This window comes from Heterodontus francisci, chromosome 29 (assembly GCF_036365525.1).
Source record: "Heterodontus francisci isolate sHetFra1 chromosome 29, sHetFra1.hap1, whole genome shotgun sequence".
Classification (NCBI taxonomy): Eukaryota; Metazoa; Chordata; class Chondrichthyes; order Heterodontiformes; family Heterodontidae; genus Heterodontus; species Heterodontus francisci.
The window spans coordinates 29,849,822-29,873,717 of record NC_090399.1 but is presented as its reverse complement, the minus strand read 5'-3'; the positions used below and the strand labels follow the sequence as shown (position 1 = coordinate 29,873,717).

Genomic DNA, 23,896 nt, shown 5'->3' with positions numbered 1-23,896 from the left:
ACAACTGAGTGGCTTGCTTGGCCATTTCAGAAGGAGGTTAAAAGTCTACCATATTGTTGGTGAGTCTGGAGTCATATAGGCCAGACGAGGTAAAACAGCAAATTTCCTTCACTAGATGGGTTTTTATAACAATCCGGTAGTTTCAGAACTACTCTTACTAAGACAAACTGTTTATTCCAGATTTATTCATTTCATTAATTGAATTTGAATTCCTCATTTGCTGTGGTGAGATTTGCTGTGAAGAGGCTTGTGTGGAGCATAAAATGCTGGCATAGACCACTTGAGTCGAATGGCCTGTTTCTGTGCTGTAAATACTATGTAATTCTGAAAAAATCCATCACTCAGAAGCGACCCGGCCTCCAGCCCACTACTCGCTGCCATGGGAAATCAGCCTGAACTCTCGGAAAGCCTACATCTGTCCATTGATTGGGAGCCCTCTCTTGACGGGAGTGGACAGAAGTAGTGAGAGAAGGCTCTGTTGATGGGCTTAGGTGGAGAAGGGTAGGAGGAGACTTGTCTGGAGCATAAACACCAGCATAGACCAGTTGGGCCGAATGGCCTGTTTCTGTGCCAAAAGTTTTCAGCGTCATTCTGGACTCCTCCAGCAGAGGAAGTAGTTTCTCTGTGTGTCTGTCCTACGTAATCCGCGGATACAGATACAGACAATTTTTGTCAACAACTACACCTTGCATTCATATAGAGCCTTACTACAGTAAAGCATCCCAAGGCGATTCATGGACATTATCTTGCATTATATTTGCATTATTAAACAAAATTTGACACCAAGCCACGTAAGATGATTTTTGGGCAGATGGCCAAATGCTTGCTCAAAGAGGTAGGTTTTAAGGAGTGTCTTAACGGAGGAAAGAGAGACAAAGAGGTTTAGGGAGGGAATTTCAGAGCTTGGGGCCCAGGCAGCTGAAGTCACGGCCGCCAATAGTGGAGAAATTAAAATCGGTGATGCTCAAGGGGCCGGAATTAGAGGAGCGCAGAGATCTCGGAAGGTCGTGGGGCTCAAGGAAATCACAGAGATAGGGAGGGGGCAAGGCCATGGAGGGGTTTGAAAACAAGGATGGGAATTTTAAAATCGAGGGGTTGCTTAACCGGGAGCTAATGGAGGTCAGCAAGCTGAGGGATGATAGGGGAACGGGACTTGGGTGCAAGTTACAGAATCACCGAATTGTTTACAGCTCCGAAGGAGGCCATTCGGCCCATCGTCTCTGCACCGGCTCCCCAAGTGAGCATTCCAAAGTGCCTTCCTAAATGCTTGCCGTCCAATGTAGTCCCACGTTTCTCCCCTGGTCTTTCCCCATAACCCTGGAAATGTGTCCTCTTCAAGTACATGTCCAATAGCCTTTTGAAAGCTCCTATGGAATCTGCTTCCACTTTCAGGTCGTGCTTTACAGATAACAACAACTCGCTGTGTGAAGAAATTCCTCCTCGTTCCCCCTCTGGTTCTTTTACCAACCATTTTGCATCTGTGACCATTCAGTTCCCACCCACTTGCCAGAGGAAACAATTTCTTCCTCATTGCCCTATCAAAACCACCCATAATTTTGGTTTCCCCTTAACCTTCTCGAAGGAGACTAAACCCACTTCTCCAGTGCCTCCACACAGGCAGCAGAGTTTTGGATGGCCTCAAGTTTACAGAGGGTAGAATGTGCGGAGGCCCACCAGCAGTGTGTTGGAATAGTCAAGTCTGGAGGGAACGAGGGATGGATGAGGGTTTCAGCAGCAGACAAGCTGAGGCAGGGGGCAGAGGCGGTTGCTGTCACAAAGTTGGATGATGCATTCTATCCTTTCTCTTTCAGCATGCAATGGAGAGTACGCGGAGCCTGACCTCACCAAGATGGCCTTCCAAACAGGATTCCAGAACAGCGTGCCCCACTACGCTGAGGCCGACATAATCAACCTCCAGGGAGTGACGGGGAATAACACCTATGCCGTGCCTGCCATCACCATTGACGCGCTAGCCGGGAAGGATATTGCCGTCGGCGAGTTTCCACGGCAACAACTCATTTTCCGAGAGAAGCTGGGGGAGGGGCAGTTTGGGGAGGTAAGCCATGGGGATCGAGGCATGAGCAGGTTTTAATCGAATTGAAGCTTGAGAGCAGCATATAAAATAATCCCAGGTATAAAGCAATGGAGAGTAGCTTGAATGCAGTTCAGTAAAACTGGGATGGATTATGCACAGTTCATCGAACACTGGTCACACCTGCAAAAAGCAATGAGCTGACGTCCCACAGTGGAATCACGGAATCCTACAGCACAGAAGGAGGCCATTTGGCCCATCGTGCCTGTGCCAGCTCTTTGAAAGAGCTATCCAATTTGTCCCACGCTTCTACCCTTTCCTCATAGCCCTGCAAAATTCTTCCTTTCAAATATCCATCCAATTCCCTTTTGAAGGTTACTATTGTCTCTGCTTGCACTGCCCGTTCAAGCAGCCCATTCCAGGTCACAAGAGCTCGCTGAGAAAAACTACGTTTCCTATCTTTCCTCCGGTTCTTTTGTCTTAAAACTGGGTCCTCTGGTTAGTGACCCTCCTGCCACTGAAAACAGTTTCTCCTTATTTACTCTATCAAAAGCATTCATTGGTTTTGAACATCTCGGTTGGGTGTTCCTTGAACCTCTGTGTTATTATAGACTGTACACAAAGACTGATCGCTCAAGATGGGATCAGTAATACAATATTATGGGCCTTTTACTGATTGCTGGGAGAGCAGCAATTACATTGAGATGCGAACTGTATTTTCAAGACGCCAAATCACGTGGTGTGTTACTTTACTTTTACATGACTAACATGATCTTGTAGCCAGACCTCTTAAAGGTGTACACACACACATCCCCCTTTTCTAAAAGAAAAAGAAGAAGAACGTATTTAGAAATCTAAATATCTCCTTTACTCAGGTAGAAGTTAACTATATACATGGACAGCGAAGTATGACCTGGAACTCGCTGCTCACGAGGGCGGTGGAAGTGGAGACAATGACTTCAAAAGGAAATTGGATGGCCACCTGAAGGAGGTGAACTTGCAGGGCTGCAGGCATCGGGGCAGGGGGAGTGGGACTGACTGGATTGCTCCGTGGAGAGCCGGCACGGACTCGATGGGCCGAATGGCTTCCTTCTGTGTCGTAAATGACTCTATCAGGAGATAATACAAAAAAAAAGACAATAAGAAAATGCAAAAACCTCAATCATGAAAACGTAAATGTGGTTTGATAACTCTGCCAGATCTTCAAGGAAGGGTGGCAGTTCTCAGATACTGGAATAGATGTTTGTGAATTGGATTTCGAAGGAGAATGTGTAGACTCTGAGATCTAGTCTTCGATCTTGTATGAGGAGCAATGGAGTCTTGCATAGACTTGGGCTAATGAACAGCTCTAATTTGACCTCGGTTATGACGTAATGTAGAGCCAGTCGGTGTAGTTACTTCGTATCTTCAAGACTGACTAACACTCAGAATCATGTGGTGTGTTACATCATATCACAGTCTTGTAGCCCCACCTCTTAAAGGTGTACACACACACACAACCTTTATTGAACCTGTTCTGCTCGACGGAGAACAACCCCAGCTTCTCGCATAACTGAAGCTGAACCCAGAGAGATGGTGGGGGGGGGGGGGGAAGAGGGGGGATGCGATGCCATGCCAATTACAGAAGCTGCCTTATACCCCTTGTTTTAATAATATGCCCAATATAATTATATCATTATTATTAGTATATTATGCCTGATATCCCTTGTTTTAATAATATGCCCAATATTACCCAATTCACTGCCCAATTTCGAAGTAACGAGAGGGTCAGGAACCGAACACAGATCGAAGACAATTGACAAAAGAACCAGCGAGGAAATGAGGAGAATTTCTTTTTAATGCAGTGAGTTGTTGTGATCTGGAATGCACGGCCTGAAAGGGTGAGAGAAGCAGATTCAGCAGTAAATCTCAATAAGGGAATTGGATATATATTTGAAAAGCGATGGGGAAAGAGCAACAGGGGAAGTGGGACTTTCATGGGCAGCATGATGGCCTTTTCGTGTTGTATGAATCCATGGCTTCACCCAACAGAGACAGGTGGATGGTCTCCGAATACTGCTGAGGGGCTGGGCATTTCTTCCTGAGCAGAAATGGCAGTATTGTTTGAGAAGTCAACAGTGCAGGAACACATTGAAACCCGATATGTTCTCTCCCCTGTCTGCTTCCAGGTTCACCTGTGCGAAGTCGACAGTCCTCAGGATTTGGAGAGCCTGGGCTTCCCCTTCAACATCCGCAAAGGGCGCCCCCTGATGGTAGCGGTGAAAATGCTGCGCTCGGATGCCACCAAGAACGCCAGGTGGGGCACTGGCCGTTGCATATGCTTTTCGTCTCCGCCTCCTCATCGGCAACTCTGAGGGATCGGTTCAATTCCCTTCAGCTCAGCAAATCCTTTTTTCATGTGTTGCATTTTGCAGCTGAGTTCCGTCTGTCTGCCAGGGAATGGGGCGGTAGCAATCCTGTACAGTGATATCCTTTCCTGAATTTAAATATGAAAGGTGGCTTGGGAACATAGAAACAGGCAGAGACCGTTTAGCCCCTCTAGCCTGTTCCACCACTCAGAGATCATCGCTGATCTGTAACCTAACTCCATATACCTGCTTTTCCCTCATATCTTGTAATACCTTTGGATAACACAACTCTATGTCAGATTTAAAATTAACAATTGATAGAGCATCAATTTCCACTTGCAGAAGAGTGTTCCAAACTTCTACCACTCTTTGTGTGTAAAAGTGTTTCCTAATTTCACTCCCAAAAGGCCTTGCTTCTCATTTTTAAGCTCGGTGTCCTAGTCCTAAATTCCCCAACCAGCGGCGAAAGTTTCTCAGTCCTCATTTCAGGATCTTTAACCCTAACTGTACTTGGCACTTACATATTAAAGAGTTAACTAACAGCAGGTGAACCAGACTGTTGGCAACCTCGCCTGCTATTTAACCCTTAGCTGAGCGTCCAACCCCATCTCATCTCAGTCACCAGGACTGCCTGTGTGCTGCCTTCCAAACTCTGTAAACCTGAGCCCATCCAAAACTCTACTGCCCCTTGTCCTAACTCGCACCAAGTCCCTTTCAGCCATCACCCCCTGTGCTCGCTGACCAACACTGGCTTCCAATCAGCTTCTGGCCACCTGTCCTAATATCTCCTTTTGTGGCTCGGTGTAACATTGTTGTCGGTTTACGCCCCGGTGAAGTGCCTTCAGATGTTTTACAATGCTAAAAGTGCAACGTAAATGCCAGTTTTGGTTGTTGGAATGTATAGAGCTATTAAAATGGAGTCCCTGTGGCAAGCAAATGGTCCATGTTTGACCTTTCCCTTTCTGTCCACAGGAATGACTTCTTAAAGGAAGTGAAGATCATGTCACGGTTAAAGGATCCCAACATTATTCGGTTGCTGGGTGTGTGCGTGCGTGATGATCCCCTCTGCATGATTACAGAGTACATGGAGAATGGAGACCTCAACCAGTTCCTCGCCAGCCATGAGCTGGAGGAAAAGATTGCAAGTGCAAGCGACATCCCGACCATTAGGTTAGAACTGATGGAAGCAAGTGTTTTGTCACTCCGAGTGGCATTATAACCCTTTGCGCTTATCGAGCAGGCTTGCAGTCTGTATAGTTCCCTGGCTCAGTTGGTAGTGCTGTTGCCTTCAGAGACAAGCAGTTGTGGGTTCAAGTTCCATGCTGGACATGTGAGCTCATAATCCAGGCTAACACTCTGTTGCAGTACAGAAAGAGCCCTGCACTGTTGGAGGTGATGTCTTTCAGGCCAGTTATTAAAACAGGCACTCCATCTGCCATCTCAGGCGGATGGGAAGATCCCAAAGACCTCCATTTCAAAGAAGAGCATCGGAGAGTTTGTGCTGCTCCAATAGTGATCACTCAATCTGGTTGTTTGTGGGATCTTGCTGTGCAGAAATTGGGTGCCACTTTTCTGACATCGTAAGAGTCACTGCACTTCACAAATTGATAGTAAAGCTCTTTGGGACCAGCTGACGTTATGGAAGGTAATATATAAATGCAAGTCTTCTCTTGTTCTTCTGGTGTAAAGTTAAAGAAAAATTACTTCACAAAATTATTCCAAACCAATGATGGCAGACTGAAATAATTTTTCTTTAATTTTGCAGAGTAAAATCTACCGCATGTAGTGTCTAATCCTTACCCTGCTGAATAAGCAATCCCAGTTGTACAGTTGAGCAGAATAAATAGTGGCCTGCATGGTTCAGTGGTGAATCAGCCTCAAAATGTTGTCTGAACAGTGACTCTAAACAGTTAGCGAGGCGGGCGACCTCCTCTGGTCCATGTGGGGTTGCTTCCACTTCAGCGTTAACAGAATGCTACCTGGACTTCAAGGGTTAAATTACAAGGACAGATTAAACAAACTAGGGTTATGTTCACTAGACTTTAGAAGGTTAGGGAGTGATTTTTTTAATTTATTTTTTTATTGATACAGCGCTGAAACAGGCCCTTCGGCCCACCGAGTCTGTGCCGACCATCAACCACCCATTTATACTAATCCTACATTAATCCCATTACCCTCTCACATCCCCACCTTCCCTATATTTCCCTACCACCTACCTATACTAGGGTCAATTTACAATGGCCAATTTACCTATCAACCTGCAAGTCTTTGGCTGTGGGAGGAAACCGGAGCACCCGGTGAAAATCCACGCGGTCACAGGGAGAACTTGCAAACTCCGCACAGGCAGTACCCGGAATTGAACCCGGGTCGCTGGAGCTGTGAGGCTGCGGTGCTAACCACTGCGCCACTTGCCGCCCATTTGATTGATGTTTTCAAGGTATTAAAGGGAAACATTGATTCTCTACATCTACCCTATCTCTGCCAGTTGGGGAGTCCAGGACGAGGGGGCGTAGTCTAAAATATTAGAGCCAGACCTTTCAGGAGTGAAGTTAGGAAACACTGCTGCACACAAATGGTGGTAGAGGTTTGGAACTCGCTTCGGCAAATGGCAATTTTTGCTGGATCAGTGGTTAATTTAAAATCTGAGTTTGATGATCTGGAACTCGCTGGCCAGAAGTTTGATAGAAGCGGAGACAATCAATAACTTCAAAAGGAAGTTGGATGGCCACTGGAAGGAAATAAACTTGCAGGGCCTTGGGGATCGAGAGGGGGAGTGGGACTGTTTGGATAGCTCTGTGGAGAGCTGGCATGGACTCAATGGGACGAATGGCCTCCTTCTGTGCCATAAATGACTCTATGATAGATTTTTGCGATCCAAAGGATTATTTTTTTGCACATTCATGGAACACAAGCTTCCACTTATAAGCACCTGCACTGTTCACCTCAACCACTCCCTGTGGCAGCAAGTTCCACATTCTCAACACACTCCGGGTAAAGAATATTCCCCTGAATTCCCTATTGGATTTATTACGGACTATCTTATATTTATGGTCCCTAGTTCCGGTCTTGTCCACAGGTGAAAAAATCTTCTCTACGTCTATTCTATCAAACGCTTTATAATCTTAAAGGACCTCTATTAGGTCACCCCTAAGTCTTTTCTTTTCTAGAGAAAAAAACCCCAGCCTGTTCAGTCTTCCCTGATAGTTACAATCTCGCAGTTCCAGTATCATTCTAGCAAATCTTTTTTGCACCTTCTCCATTGCCTCTACATCCTTCTTATAATATTGTGACCAGAGCTGTGCTCAGTACTGCAAGCATGGTCTAACCTACATGATTAAATAACGTTCTCTGCTTTTCAATTCTATAGCATTCTATAACGAGAATAAAATTCACTGTCTCTGAATCTCTCTCTCTCTCTCTCCCTCTCTCCCTCAGTTATCCGAGTCTGGTACACCTGGCCAGTCAGATTGCCTCGGGCATGAGGTACCTTGCCTCGATGAACTTTGTGCACCGTGACCTCGCCACCCGCAACTGCCTGGTTGGCGAGAACTACACCATCAAAATTGCCGACTTCGGGATGAGCCGGAACCTGTACGCGGGGGATTACTACCGGATCCAGGGGAGGGCCGTGCTCCCCATTCGCTGGATGGCTTGGGAAAGCATCCTGTTGGTAAGTAGCGACCGTGATGAGATTGACCGTTGCCGCGCGCCTGGCCTTTATACTCCAGTTGTCCAGTTTCAGATGAGATGCAGAGAGGGTAAAAGCAATTTTAACCTGATGTGCCCTTCGGCAAACTGAAGGGATCCAGCGTGACACTGATGAAAAACACCCACCTCAATCTTATCAGAGGGTGTATTAGAAACAAATCAGGCTACAAAAAGAGAAATGGAGAGAGAGAGAAAGAAGATTGGATTGAGAGGGCGAGAAAAGGGACAGAAAGGTAAAGTCGGGGGAAAAAAAAGATTAAAATGAAAAATGTGACACCAGTTAAATCTCTAACAATGGAAATGATATTGGACAGTTTAAATTGTTCCCTTTCTGGGCCAGAGAGGCTGATTGGCATTAACAATAATCACATTGTTAAAAGACTGCTTAAGCTTTTAATTACCAGATGTAACTTTCTGGGATGAGTTTGACAGGCGATTAATGCACAAATCCTGCACGTTTTTAAAAATAACGGGGAGGTTGAGGACAAGCTGCCGTTTGTATGAAGCAAAGGGCAGAGAAGTGTAAAACACCCAGTAAGTTCTGGAGATCTACAGCTCGCGTCTTAACCCTCCACCCTGCGAGCTTGTTGGCCAATTGGCATGTTCCCTCAGGAACGTGGCCACTAATTTTTCCGATGGGATCCGACCCGATGAAATTGTTGCTCTGAATCGCGCGCCGCAGATCGCACCCAGCAGAACCCGAACGAACATCTCAAGCTGCCATCTTTGTAGATGAAGCGCGATGCTGTCAATGGAGGGGGGAATGCTCATTTTCTACTTGTGTCCCCTACCCCTTGCAGGGAAAGTTCACCACCGGCAGCGACGTCTGGGCGTTTGGTGTCACATTATGGGAGATCCTGATGCTGTGCAAGGAACAGCCCTATTATCATCTAACGGATGAGCTGGTCATTGAGAACGCTGGTGAATTCTTCCGAGAACAGGGCAAGCAGGTAACACTGAGGAAAGGGGCCAAGCAACACACAGGTTCGGGACAGAAACATAGGAACAGGAGTAGGCCATTCAGCCCCACGAACCTGTTCTGTGATTACTTAGACTCTTACAGTCCAGATTGAGCCCATTTGACCCAACTGGTCCACTCTCAGTGTTTTATGCTCCACATCACCCTCCTCCATCTCTCCCGATCAGAAATTCTGGACACTCTATTTTAGAAAGGTTTAGAGAGGGTGCAGAGAAGGTTTACGAGAATGGTTCCAGGGCTGAGGCACTTCATTGACGTGGAAAGCTTGGAGAAGCTGGGGTTGTTCTCCGTAGAGGAGATTTGATAGAGGGGTTAGAAATCATGAGGTGTCTGGACAGAGTATATAGAGAGAAACTGCTCCCATTGGCGGAAGGGTCGAGAACCAGGGGACACCGATTTAAGGTGAATGGCAAAAGAACCAGAGGTGACATGAGGAAAAACTTTTTTATGCAGCGAGTGGTCGGGATTTGGAAAACACTGCCTCAGAGGGTGGTGGAGGCAGATTTGTAGGGTGTGAGAGTCTCCTGCGGCCTCTCACTTAGGTTCGGAGCTGTACTTTAGACGTAACAGGAATGAGTGACTCAATACCAAATAATGTCATCAAATAACAATCAGGGCGGCACAGTGACGCAGTGGTTAGCACTGCAGCCTCACAGCTCCAGCAACCTGGGTTCAGCTCTGGGTGCTGCCTGTGCAGTGTTTGCAAGTTCTCCCTGTGACTGCGTGGGTTTCTGCCAAGTGCTCTGGTTTCCTCCCACAGCCAAAGACTTACAGGTTGATAGTTAAATTGGCTATTGTAAATTGCCCCTAGTGTAGGTAGGTGGTGGGGATGTGGTAGGGAATATGGGATTAATGTAGAATTAGTATAAATGGGTGGTTGTTGGTCGGCACAGACTCGGTGGGCCGAAGGGCCTGTTTCAGTGCTGTATCACTCTGTGTGTTAAAACAGTAATTTTATTGAGTAATTATGAAACAATTATTAGTGGTAAAAAGAAAGATAACTTTATTATAAAGAAAGTATGGAAAAGAGTATAGAAAAACAAAAAAAAAATCTTAAAGCACAACTGCAATAACACCAAATTAGTCTGTTCAAGACAGCTCCCTAAAATGGTACCGTTCCCCCTCGGTACATACATTACCAAGTCTCCGGAGAACCTCGCACGGGGGTGGTCTCTCCGGTCAGTCATTCCATTGACATCCCTTCATCCATAGTCTTCAGTGTTTGATTAGTCCATTCCAGCTGCAGCCCCGAATGTTGGATGCTGTGCCCACCTTAAGTCTAATTTCTGGCTCCATTCCAGCTTTCTGAAGTTTCCATCCAGATTTTCTCAAAACTAAGGTCCGACAACCATGATTCCTTATCAAATTCTTCTCAAAGGGACTGCGAGGCCATTCAGGCTGTTGACCCATCCTTTGATGGTGTCTCTCACTGCCACCAATGAAGTTATATTGTCCATCAATTAAACTCCATCCACTGACTCCAAACCATTGTGGACCACCCCATGTGCAAGGTTATCCATTGTCCTAGCTTTTAGCTCAAGGGTCATCGAATACTCTAAGAACTGACTGCTGTTTCAACAATGGGAGAGAACCATTATTTTCAAGAAGAGAAAAACAGTAGTTGAGACAAAACAGCGCCTGACCAGCATGAAAACAAAAGGAAAGCGTTCTTGGGAAAAACAAGTTTAGACAATAATACTATTAATTGCCATTGATTACATAATTGATTAATTACTTGACTTAATCAGTACAATCACACTTAGTTTTAAATCAATGTCTACAAATTAACTTTTAAAAATTCACTACAGGTTTTTTTTTAAAAAGTCAGAAGCAAAGCAAAAGCGAGGCAGAAGTAAAATACACAAAAACATAAAGAAGTACAAAAAGGAGTGGCTGCAGGCCTCAGGCCTACAGGTTCAATCATAGCTTTCAAAAGGGAACTGGACAAGCACCTGAAAGGGGAAAATAAATTTCAGGGCTACAGGGAAAGGGCTGGGGAGTGGGCCGAGCTAAATTGCCCCTGCAGAGAGGCAGCATGGGTTCGACAGGCCATGTGGCTTCCTCTGCTGTGACGGTTCTACGATTCTGTCATTCTATATCTTTCTATTCCTTTCTCCCTCATGTCCTTATCTATCTTCCCCTTAAAGTGCATTTATGCTATTCAACTCAACTACTCCAAGTGGTAGCAAGTTCCACATTCTCCCCACTCTCTGGGTGAAGAGGTTTCTCCTGAATTCCCAATTGGATTTATTAGTGACTATCTTATAGCTCACCCCCTCACAACCCCGTCCCAGCCCGCCCCCCCCTCGCACCATCTTCACCCCGCACCCCCTTCCCCTGCACCCCCCCCCCACCCCCTCCCTCTACCCCTCCCCCTTGCATCCCCTCCTCCCACCGGCACCATCCTACACCTGTGTAGGGGCCCCAACAACCCCATTGCCTTGTGGGCGTCTCGGGAGAGACCAAGGCTAAGGGAGTAAACCCTAACAGAAAATCCGGAGCGGAACCCCGTAGGCGGTCATGTGCCACCTTTGGCATGTTTCCGGCAGTTCCTGCAGCCATACTGGTGCCAAACGTCGTGTCCTGCACTCCTTTGGACCCCACCAGAAAGGCCGAGAGGGGGGTTTTGACGACTGGGCAACTCTCAACCTCCATAAATTTGCCCAGGCATGCGCCATGGAGAGGTCACTCCATAGTTGCCTCACAGCGACTGAAACAACACGGAAGGCAGCAGTTACGGGTTATAAGTCCAGATAAATTGGCGTAGAAACTGGGCGCCACGGGTTGCCTTTGTCGGTGGGAGAGGTCATTGCACCTCACTGGACAGCTACCGCCCGCCTCAAACCGGGCAGCCCCCGGTCAATAAGGTTCTGTCCCGCCACAGTCTGCCTGCTTCAATGGGTGCTTGGAGCTCAGGGTCATTGCCCGAAAGGTGGACTGATACACCGCACCAAACAACATGAAAAAAGGAAAGAAGGTACCAGCCCTTCGCTTTGCAAGCTGGAACGTCAGAACTATGTGTCCTGGCCTGTCGGAAGACCTTACACAAACCAACGATTCTCGGAAGACCGCCATCATTAACAACGAGCTCAGTAGACTCAATGTGGACATTGCAGCACTTCAGGAGACTCGCCTCCCCGCGAGTGGCTCTCTAGCAGAGCAAGACTACACCTTCTTCTGGCAGGGCAGGGATCCTGAAGAACCAAGACAGCATGGAGTGGGCTTCGCCATCAGAAACTCCTTGCTCAGCATGATAGAGCCTCCCTCAAATGGCTCGGAACGCATACTGTCCATCCGACTGCTCACCACCTCTGGTCCAGTACACCTACTCAGCATCTATGCTCCAACACTCTGTTCCGCACCTGAAGCTAAAGACCAGTTCTATGAACAACTCCATAACATCATTAGCAGCATCCCCAACACCGAACACCTATTCCTGCTGGGGGACTTTAATGCCAGGGTTGGGGCCGACCATGACTCATGGCCCTCCTGCCTTGGGCGCTATGGCGTTGGAAGGATGAATGAGAACGGGCAGAGACTGCTTGAGTTGTGTACCTATCATAACCTCTGCATCACCAACTCGTTCTTTCACACTAAACCCTGTCACCAGGTTTCATGGAGGCACCCAAGATCACGTCGTTGGCACCAGCTAGACCTCATTGTCACAAGGCGAGCCGCCTTAAACAGTGTTCAAATCACACGCAGCTTCCACAGTGCGGACTGCGACACCGACCACTCCCTGGTGTGCAGCAAGGTTAGACTCAGACCAAAGAAGTTGCATCATTCCAAGCAGAAGGGCCACCCGCGCATCAACACGAGCAGAATTTTTCACCCACAGCTTACAAAAATTTCTAAATTCACTTGTAACAGCCCTTCAAAACACTCCCACAGGGGATGCTGAGACCAAGTGGGCCCACATCAGAGACGCCATCTATGAGTCAGCTTTGACCACCTACGGCAAAAGTGCGAAGAGAAATGCAGACTGGTTTCAATCTCATAATGAAGAGCTGGAACCTGTCATAGCCGCTAAGCGCATTGCACTTTTGAACTACAAGAAAGCCCCCAGCGATTTAACATCCGCAGCACTTAAAGCAGCCAGAAGTACTGCACAAAGAACGGCTAGGCGTTGCGCAAACGACTACTGGCAACACCTATGCAGTCATATTCAGCTGGCCTCAGACACCGGAAACATCAGAGGAATGTATGATGGCATGAAGAGAGCTCTTGGGCCAACCATCAAGAAGATCACCCCCCTCAAATCTAAATCGGGGGACATAATCACTGACCAACGCAAACAGATGGACCGCTGGGTTGAGCACTACCTAGAACTGTACTCCAGGGAGAATGCTGTCACTGAGACTGCCCTCAATGCAGCCCAGCCTCTACCAGTCATGGATGAGCTGGACATACAGCCAACCAAATCGGAACTCAGTGATGCCATTGATTCCCTAGCCAGCGGAAAAGCCCCTGGGAAGGACAGCATTACCCCTGAAATAATCAAGAGTGCCAAGCCTGCTATACTCTCAGCACTACATGAACTGCTATGCCTGTGCTGGGACGAGGGAGCAGTACCCCAGGACATGCGCGATGCCAACATCATCACCCTCTATAAAAACAAAGGTGACCGCGGTGACTGCAACAACTACCGTGGAATCTCCCTGCTCAGCATAGTGGGGAAAGTCTTTGCTCGAGTCGCTCTGAACAGGCTCCAGAAGCTGGCCGAGCGCGTCTACCCTGAGGCACAGTGTGGCTTTCGTGCAGAGAGATCGACTATTGACATGCTGTTCTCCCTTCGTCAGATACAGGAGAAATGCCGTGAACAACAGATGCCCCTCTACATTGCTTTCATTGATCTCACCAAAGCCTTTGACCTCGTCAGCAGACGTGATCTCTTCAGACTACTAGAAAAGATCGGATGTCCACCAAAGCTACTAAGTATCATCACCTCATTCCATGACAATATGAAAGGCACAATTCAACATGGTGGCTCCTCATCAGAGCCCTTTCCTATCCTGAGTGGTGTGAAACAGGGCTGTGTTCTCGCACCCACACTTTTTGGGATTTTCTTCTCCCTGCTGCTTTCACATGCGTTCAAATCCTCTGAAGAAGGAATTTTCCTCCACACAAGATCAGGGGGCAGGTTGTTCAACCTTGCCCGTCTAAGAGCGAAGTCCAAAGTACGGAAAGTCCTCATCAGAGAACTCCTCTTTGCTGACGATGCTGCTTTAACATCTCACACTGAAGAATGCCTGCAGAGTCTCATCGACAGGTTTGCGTCTGCCTGCAATGAAGTTGGCCTAACCATCAGCGTCAAGAAAACGAACATCATGGGGCAGGATGTCAGAAATGCTCCATCCATCAATATTGGCGACCACGCTCTGGAAGTGGTTCAAGAGTTCACCTACCTAGGCTCAACTATCACCAGTAACCTGTCTCTAGATGCAGAAATCAACAAGCGCATGGGTAAGGCTTCCACTGCTATGTCCAGACTGGCCAAGAGAGTGTGGGAAAATGGCGCACTGACACGGAACACAAAAGTCCGAGTATATCAGGCCTGTGTCCTCAGTACCTTGCTCTACGGCAGCGAGGCCTGGACAACGTATGCCAGCCAAGAGCGACGTCTCAATTCATTCCATCTTCGCTGCCTTCGGAGAATACTTGGCATCAGGTGGCAGGACTATATCTCCAACACAGAAGTCCTTGAAGCGGCCAACACCCCCAGCTTATACACACTACTGAGTCAGCGGCGCTTGAGATGGCTTGGCCATGTGAGCCGCATGGAAGATGGCAGGATCCCCAAAGACACATTGTACAGCGAGCTCGCCACTGGTATCAGACCCACCGGCCGTCCATGTCTCCGTTATAAAGACGTCTGCAAACGCGACATGAAATCGTGTGACATTGATCACAAGTCGTGGGAGTCAGTTGCCAGCATTCGCCAGAGCTGGCGGGCAGCCATAAAGACAGGGCTAAATTGTGGCGAGTCGAAGAGACTTAGTAGTTGGCAGGAAAAAAGACAGAGGCGCAAGGGGAGAGCCTACTGTGCAACAGCCCCAACAAACAAATTTCTCTGCAGCACCTGTGGAAGAGCCTGTCACTCCAGAATTGGCCTTTATAGCCACTCCAGGCGCTGCTTCACAAACCACTGACCACCTCCAGGCGCGTATCCATTGTCTCTCGAGATAAGGAGGCCCAAAAGAAAAAAGAAAAGATCTTATAGTTGTGACCTCTGGTTTTGATCTCCCCCACAAACCCGGGACATCTTTATGTCTACCCTATTGAATCCCTTCGTAATCTTAAATCTACCATGTCACCCGCTCATCCTTCACTTCTCTGGAGAAATTAGATTATGACTGATCTATATCTGAAGTCCATTTACCCACCTTGGTTGTATATCGTTTCATACCTTTACCGAACAAGATGATATAAACCTCAGTTTGAAAGGGTCACTGAAATCATTAATGCCGAAACTCATATAAGAACAAGGTGAACCCCAAAATGTTCTTCTGTGTGCTTAGCGTGTTAGGCCCCAAGATCCAGTGCTCAGCTCTGCGGCCTGGAAGATTTAATCATTGCGGGAGAGGTTGCTGCTTGGGGAAAACTGTGCACGACGTCTTAGTTTGTACACATTGCCCCAGCCGCAGGAAAGAAATATGTTGAAAAATACATTTTATTCAGTTGAAGCCACTTTGTTGGAGGCCCCGCCACACCCCGCGCCCCCCCCCCCCCCGCCCAAGACTCTGCCTCTCCCCACACTCCCATGCAAAGGCCCAGGGAGTGTTGAGAACTCGACCCTGGGTCTAGATAGTCAATGGAGGCGGGTGGTGGGGGGGATGTGAACGGGAGGCACTTCAGTGGTGGAGACACAATCTTTCCCCATTGGGGATGCCCCTGTGAGTAGGAAAATGTCAATCAGTCTACATGGCCTGACATCTTTCCCTTCCTCTTGCAGAAGACGTTTTGACCATTCAGATGTCCTAAGAACATAAGAAATAGATGCAGGGGTGGGCCATTCGGCCCCTCAAGTCTGCTTCACCATTCATTAAGATCATGGCTGAACATTTATATCAATTCCACTTTCCCACCCTATCCCCATATCCCTCAATTCCCTGTTTTCTGAATTGGGTTAACTGCTCTCATACTCTGACGTATGTTCCCACAGGTGTACCTTCCCCGCCCGGTCATTTGTCCGCAAGCCCTTTACGACGTCATGGTCCGCTGCTGGTGCCGGGATTCGAAAGATCGACCAACATTTCAGCAGATCCACCAGTTCCTAACAGAGGACGCTATGAATATGGTGTAAAGGGACTTCCAATGCATACTGGAAGACATAATCTCTGCGACGACCACGATGAAAAGCTGATCACGGAAAAGGGGGTCTTTTGGGGGCCAACAGCGCTGCCGGAATTTTCTTTTGGGGGCTGGGGGTGGGGTCTCTGGTGTTTGCTGGTCACTTTTCTTTAGCTCTGGAGTGGACAGCTGAATGGAACTTGAGTCAAACCCAGTCTTGTGCACTTAGCATCATAATGATTCATGTTGCTATCCAGAGTTGAAGCCAACTTATCTAGATTGCAGGACTGCTGATACACTTGCCTACGATTACTGCCTCAGATCTGCTGTCCCCCGGCACATCAATACTCTTAGAATTTGAGCTTGGGAGATAATTTTCCCCAGCTAAAGCCTGGGAAAGTAGCAGAAATGCCTGCTGAGGAATGATCGAGAATAGCGATCCCTTCTTCTTGCAAAACACTGGAATTTGAAACTTTCGGACGGGCGAGAAGGTTCCTCGACATCTCTCTCGCAGCTCGTAACACATTTCATCTCAGTTTCACACAGATTAGGCACAGTCATTGGTGGGACATTTTACACTGTTATCTCACCGCTCTCAAGCCCTGGACACATTGTACTACTGTGATATAGAATGGGGGTTTTGTTTTTGACTACTAAGAATACAAATGACCGTCGGAGAAAGAGAAAATACGGATACATGGCATGGAGAGAGAATGTGTGCGTGTGTGTGTATATGTTAGTGGACAGAGGAAGCAAGGGAGAATGGGACAGACGGGTCAACCATTCAAAGTCAATGGATGGGAGATCTAGAATATATGTGTGCGTGAATCAGAATGAGAGAGAGAACATCACTGTTATATGTTTACTACAATCACAAGTGGAAAAATAATTGGATTGTAGGTCTGACTCCGTCAAGGAATTATCTGCTTTGCGAGCCCAGTTTAACTAGAAACGTAACTACTGAAGTACAGGTATTTTCTACGGAGACCACCAGGAAGTACAGAATGAATTCTTGAAGGGTTATGGAATTCCTGCAGCATTGGTTTCCCTATCTGGGCCAACGTTGGACTACTGTAAAATGACTTGACCACCGCCCCATGATGAGGACGGGTTCACGACCCTGGGGGTTTGCTGTTAAAACAATGTGTGATTCTTTAATCAATGATTCTTCAATCATCAGATTGCGATGGGACTTACTAATAGCATTAAGAGACGGTTGTTACTAATCAGTTGACAAACTTTCCAAATGACCACTCAATAGTAACTGGTAGAACATCCGACACCTGTTTTACAAATGGTTTAACTTGTTGTGCACAAACTGAACGGTAAATTGGATTGGTGATTTATTTTCTTAGCGTACGTAGCTCTTGCTTTGGGCGCAGAAGGCACGGGTGTGAATTTGGACGAGGAGCCTTGTGGTAAACTGTCACACCCAAATAGCCAGTAGACTGCATAATAATTGGTTCATGAACTGGAAGGCTGATAGACTGTTATAGACTTAGCCGTTACTGAGAGATTGCCTTCAATAGGAGGAGCCCTAACAATATCGATGAGAGCTACCCAAACTACTGAGCGGGTTGATTCCAATGTTGAAGGCATCTGACGAATGAATAGGTGGAAACTAACTACTGATTAAACATCTGACTACTACATATAAAGACAACCACAGACTTTAAGTTGTGAATTGCAGCATTGCTTTGATTATTCCGGTGCTTTACTGGCTTGAGTTATCCCTATGAACCCTTGCCTTTTTCCCACTGCTTCCCTAAGCCTGACATCACCACGTCAGTCTGAGACAGCCGCCATCATCAATTTCGCAGGCTACTTCTCCAATTGGGCAGAGGATTTAATTAGACGGGGTTTAGGAACCCATGGGATTGGGTGCAACGCTGGTTTGATAACCCACTCCATTTTAGTCTCCATTGAAGGCAACGGAGAGTGATATCCAGCAGGGTACACCACAGAGGTTCCACCGATCCTATGGGTTTCCTGCCTGACTATGTAGGTTAAAAATGCCATTCATCCCATTGCAGTCACTGAAATGCAATTTTCTGACTTGTACTTTGGGTTCCCGGTTGCATTTCTCATTGTTTTCTACGTGGACAGAGCACCTCAACGTTCCTGCTACTTTCCTACATGATTTACCATTCAGAGTTACAAGGACTTACTTCGGGTCAACAGCACTGAAATAGGCCATTCGGCCCAACTTGTCCATGCTGGTGTTTTCTGCTCCACACAAGCCTCCTCCACCGCTCTTCATCTCACCCTATCAGCATATCCTTCTATTCCTTTCTCCCTCGTGTGCCCATCTAGCTTCCCCTATTCCTATTAATTACAACCTCTGGGCTGAAAATAACATTGGGGTATGCTCATATTAATGCAGACGTCAGCCCATTTATTTCAGCAGTATTTTGCAGGCTTCTGCAAAAGCTTTCTGCTTCAGTGTGGGCTTTTTCAAAATTAATTACTGGGATGTGGGCGTCACTGGCCAGGCCAGCATTTATTGCCCATCCCTAATTGCCCTTGAGAAGGCGGCGGTGAGCTGCCTCCTTGAACCGCTGCACTTCGTGTGGTGTAGGTACACCCACAGTGCTGTTAGGAAGGGAGTTCCAGGATATTGACCCAGCGACAGTGAAGGAACGCCAATCTCATTCCAAGTCAGGATGGTGTGTGACTTGGAGGGGAACTTGCCGGTGGTGGTGTTCTCATGCATTTGCTGCCCTTGTCCTTCTAGGTGGTAGAGGTCGCAGGTTTGGAAAGTACTGTGGAAGGAGCCTTGGTTTGTTGTTGCAGTACATCTTATAGATGTACACACTGCTGCCACTGTGCATCAGTAGTGAAGGGAGTGAATTTGTAATGTGGTGGATAGAGTGCCAATCAAACGGACTGCGTTGTCCTGGATGGTGTCGAGCTTCTGGAGTATTGTTGGAGCTGCACCCATCCAGGAAAGTGGAGAGTATTCCATCACAATCCTGACTTGTGCCTTGTAGATGGGCTAGACCTACAAATGATCTTTGACTTATTCTAGCAGGAGAAGATGTTTATATATACTAGCTTGAATGAGATGTCTCCTGTTGTTCTTGCTGTCAGTAATGGTGATGCTGGGATTCTGAGGAGAATAACTTTCAAAGTTGATACCAGACAGGAGGTGAAAACTAAAGGCAAACTAGAAATCTGCATCACTATACCCAACATACTAAGAGAGGCAGATATTACTATTCATGCTTTCTTTAGGGAGGATGTGCATCCTATCAATTTAGCATGTGCTGTAAGGCCCATGGATGCTCGCAGTGCAGTTTTGGGATATAATAGTGTAATGGTTATGTTACTGAGTTAGTACTGCAGAGGCCTGGATTAATAATTTGGGAGATGTGAGCTCAAATCCCATGATAGCAGTTTGTGAATCTGGATTCAGTTAATTTAAATAAATCTGGAATAAAAAGCTAGTATCAGTAATGGTGACCATAAAACAACCAAATTGTCGTAAAAACCCGTCTGGCTCACTCATGTCCTTTCGGGACGGATATCTGCCAACCTTACCTGGTCTGGCCTACATGCGACAACAAATCCAAAGCAGCAATGTGGTTGACTCTTAACCTCCCTCCGAACTGGTCTAACAAGCCACTCAGTTGTCACCACCACCCTCTCTAGGGCAATTAGGGATGGGTAATAAAAGGTTGCCTCGCCAGCAGCATCCTCATCCCTTGAATGAATTTTTTTAAAAGAGGCCATTCGGCCCATCGTGTCTGTGCTGGCTCCAAGAGCAATTCACTGCCATGCCTGCCGGCTTCAAGCCGTCCTTTGGCGTGGAAAAGCAAGCAACCATTGTCAATGTGTGGAATCGAAGATGATTCACAATTATTTTTGAGCGTTTCCCTCATCCCAAATTCTCAATTCAGATAATATTTCACAAGTACATTAGCTTCAGGCAGCTCCAGGTACCTGACAGGGAGCAATGTTAACCTAACAGGAAACCCCCATCCCCACTCCAAGATGCATAAACCATATGCCCTGGGGTATAGAAAGTTAAGGGGCGATTTGATTGCGGTTTTTAGGATTTTGAAAGGAATTAATCAGGTAGATTAAGAAAACGTTTTTCCAGTGGTGGGTTGGTCTAGGACGGGGGAACATAAACTTCAAATCAGAGTGCAGCCATCCAAGGAAGTGTGAGATTCTTGCCCTCAAAAAGCAGTAGATGCTAACTCAGTAAATCATTTCAAATCCGCCATCGCGAGATTCTTGCTAGCCAAGGGTATTTAGGCAAATGGAGCCAAGGAAAGTGACTGGAGTCAAGGTACAGATCAGCCATGATCCCTCTGAATGGCGGAACAGACTCCGGGGGCTGAATGGCCTCCTCCTGCTCCTATGTTTGCCTATTTTACAGATTTTCCTTTGCATCGGCCTCAGTGGAAAATAAAATGGGGCAGGGTATGAAATGGGAGTTCCGGCCCTTGGTTAAAATTACTCTGCTGGAAACCATTGGGTGTACTGGTACAAAGTACTGGTTGGGAGATACCTAATACCCTGTTCTTGGCAGGACTGGTGCTGCTTTGTGAATACTGATTCCTTCACCACCATTCTCCTATAGATGTAGTACTTTAGACTTGGCCCTGTTTATAAAACAAATTATCGTTTCTATAAGTTTTAGACCCTCAATACTTCTCACAGTTCTGACAAGTTGTATTGAGCTGTCTACGAACTCAACTACTGATCAAACTAAACATTGGACATTAGACCCGGAAGCTAGGAAGATGGTGGAAGTGTTCTTAAATCATGTGAAGAGTAGCTGGTAATCCAGATGTTAAAAGTTATTGATGGTGAGTAAATATTTTGTGTAGTGTAGATGTTTAACAAATGTTGGTTATTGTGAGATGTTGATGGAGAAAATGTTTCCCCTCCCTCCCCCCCCCCACAATCCTTTTGTCTTACGCTGGATTCAAACTGTCCTGGATTCTGTTGAGGATGTGTACATATTTTACAAAGAGATTTTTACAGTAATATATATGAAATCACTTTGGAGCTTCCCTGTAGGTCCTATTCATGCTTGCATTTTTCTAGACGTTTGTAATAAAGTCTCCTTTGAATGTTGAAAAAAATAAATTGGAGATTGTATTATTAACCATTCTTTCTTAGGTGTCAGCCCTGGCTCGGTGCATCACATTCTTGCTTCTAAGTCAGAGAGTTGCGAGTTCAACTCCCACTCCAGAGACTTGAGCTCAAACATCTCAGCGGTGTAACTGAGAGGATGCTCCATTGTTGGACTTGCTGCCTTTTGACACTTACTAAACTCAACTTCCCAGCAGAGCACAATGTTATACTGTGTGTGTCTGACCCGGCCCCGGCCCGACCCAACCCCAACCCGACACGTGTCGTGGGGTCCCGTCGGGCCAGGTAGCTGGACTTTATCCTGAGGCACTAGAATCGGAGAACCATGATGTCACATAGAATTACACGGAACAGAAACTGGCCAGTCGGCCCAAGCTATGCAAATGCACAGACCTTCGTCACGTAAGGGCAGGGTAAGCAGTACTTTTTTGAATGCACTCGAAGGAGTGACCTGATCCCCCAAGTCAATTTGAAATTGCTGATAGGTGTAATAGAACAACAGATGGATAGCCCAAATCTTTGTCTAAGGTGGAGTGCCAATCTTTTGAGGGGTGATGCCCCACCCCAAGACCCTTCTGATAGGAGCAACAGACTTTTTTTTATAGATGTTATTGCTTGTCGCTTTGCATTATTTTGCATTGCGACAAAACAGATGCACATCAAAATTCAAATCTGATGATAAACTGTTCACATATTGAATAAAGAGTCACACAGTTCGGCCATTCAGAGCCAGGATGATGTGGTACCATTAATAGACAAATGTTCAAAACACATCGACAGCTACCACATTACTCAGATAAAAACACAACTGTGCTCATTTATGAGAAATATAGAAATAATTTAAAATCTACTCCTGGGTGTATACAATTCGTTCCAATAATAATTTAATCTCCGCAATCAAAAATGGTACAAGGGATGAGGAACTTTAGTTACGTGGAGAGACTGGAGAAGCTGGGGTAGATGGTCTTAAAGCAGAAAAGGTTAAAGGGAGACTTGTGGGAAAATGTGCAGTTGCTCACTTTGGCAGTAAGAATAAAAAAGCAGAGTATTACTTAAATGGAGAATGACTGCAGAATTCCGAGGTGCAGAGGGATCTAGGTGTTCTAGTGCATGAGTCACAAAAGGTACAGCAAGTAATAAAGAAGGCTAATGGAATGCTATCCTTCATTAGAAGAGGAATTGAAAATAAAAGTAAGGATGTTATGCTTCAGTTATACAGGCCATTGGTGAGACCACATCTCGAATACTGTGTGCAGTTTTGGTGTCCTTATTTAAGGAAGGATGTGAATGCGTTGGAGGCGGTTCAGAGGAGGTTTACTAGATTGATACCTGGAATGAGTGGGTTGTCTTATGAGGAAAGGTTGGACAGACTGGGCTTGTTTTCACGGGAGTTTAGAAGAGTGAGGGAGACTTGATTGAAGTATATAAGATCCTGAATGGTCTTGACGAGGTGGATGTGGAAAGGATGGTGGATGAGTCCAGAACTAGGGGGCACTGTTTTAAAATTAGGGGTCACCCTTTTGGGGCAGAACTGAGGAGAAATGTTTTCTCTCAGAGGGTTGTGTGACTTTGGAACGCTCTGCCTCGGAAGGTAGTGAGGCAGGATCATTGAATATTTTTAAGGCAGAGGTGGACAGATTCTTGTTAGGCAAGGGACTCTCGGGTTATCGGGGGTAGATGGGAGTGTGGAATTCGAAACACAAACAGATCAACCATGATTTTATTGAATGGCAGAGCAGGCTAGAGGTGCCGAATGGCCTACTTCTCCTAATTCATATGTTTGTGTTCAAAATGATGAAGGGTTTTCAGAGAAAAATAAAGAGAAACTGATTTCAGTGGCAGGAGGCTCAAAAGGACACCGATTTCAGATAATTGGTGAAAGAACCAAAGGGGAGATGAGGAGAGTTTTGTGTTTACACACAGTGAGTTGTTATGATCTGGAATGTGCTGCCTGAAAGAGTGGTGGAAGCAGATTCAGTTATAACTTTCTGAAGGGAACGGGATAAATACTCAAAGGGGAGAAAGTTGCAGGATTATGGGGAAAGGGCAAGGCAGTGGGACTATATGGATAGCTCCCTCAAAAGGCTGACACAAGTATGATGGGCCAAATGGCCTCCTTTTATGCTATGTGATTCTAGAAAATAAGGAAAATTGCACTAACACTCACCTATACAAAACTGAAAGCCCTTCACAGCCAATTAATTACATTTAAAATGTATGTTATTGAAGGCAAACCTGTAGCGTGTTGAGTATATCAATTCAATATCACCCGTCTTGTACCACTGCCCAGAGTTCGCATTATCCCCTCTCAATAATGCCAAGTATTGGCCTTTGTGCTCAAAGCTTGCAATGAAGTGGGAGACCCACTCCCCTGTTCAACCTTCCGTACTATTACTTGTTCCTTTGATATGTGAACTATTGTAAGACTCACAG

General features: G+C 46.4%; 1 protein-coding gene across 3 annotated transcripts in view; it reads left to right on the top strand.

Moving 5' to 3' along the window:
- The window catches only part of LOC137346228 (discoidin domain-containing receptor 2-like), a 161,164-nt gene extending 139,718 nt beyond the window's left edge, over positions 1–21,446 (top strand). For all 3 annotated transcript variants that reach the window (XM_068009660.1, XM_068009661.1, XM_068009659.1), the window contains 6 exons: positions 1,812–2,056; positions 4,201–4,328; positions 5,353–5,550; positions 7,816–8,050; positions 8,889–9,038; positions 16,230–21,446. In XM_068009660.1, coding sequence (XP_067865761.1) covers positions 1,812–2,056; positions 4,201–4,328; positions 5,353–5,550; positions 7,816–8,050; positions 8,889–9,038; positions 16,230–16,370 — 1,097 coding nt within the window. In that variant the 3' untranslated portion in view covers positions 16,371–21,446. The remainder of the gene's footprint in view (positions 1–1,811; positions 2,057–4,200; positions 4,329–5,352; positions 5,551–7,815; positions 8,051–8,888; positions 9,039–16,229) is intronic.
- The last annotated feature ends 2,450 nt before the right edge of the window (positions 21,447–23,896 follow it).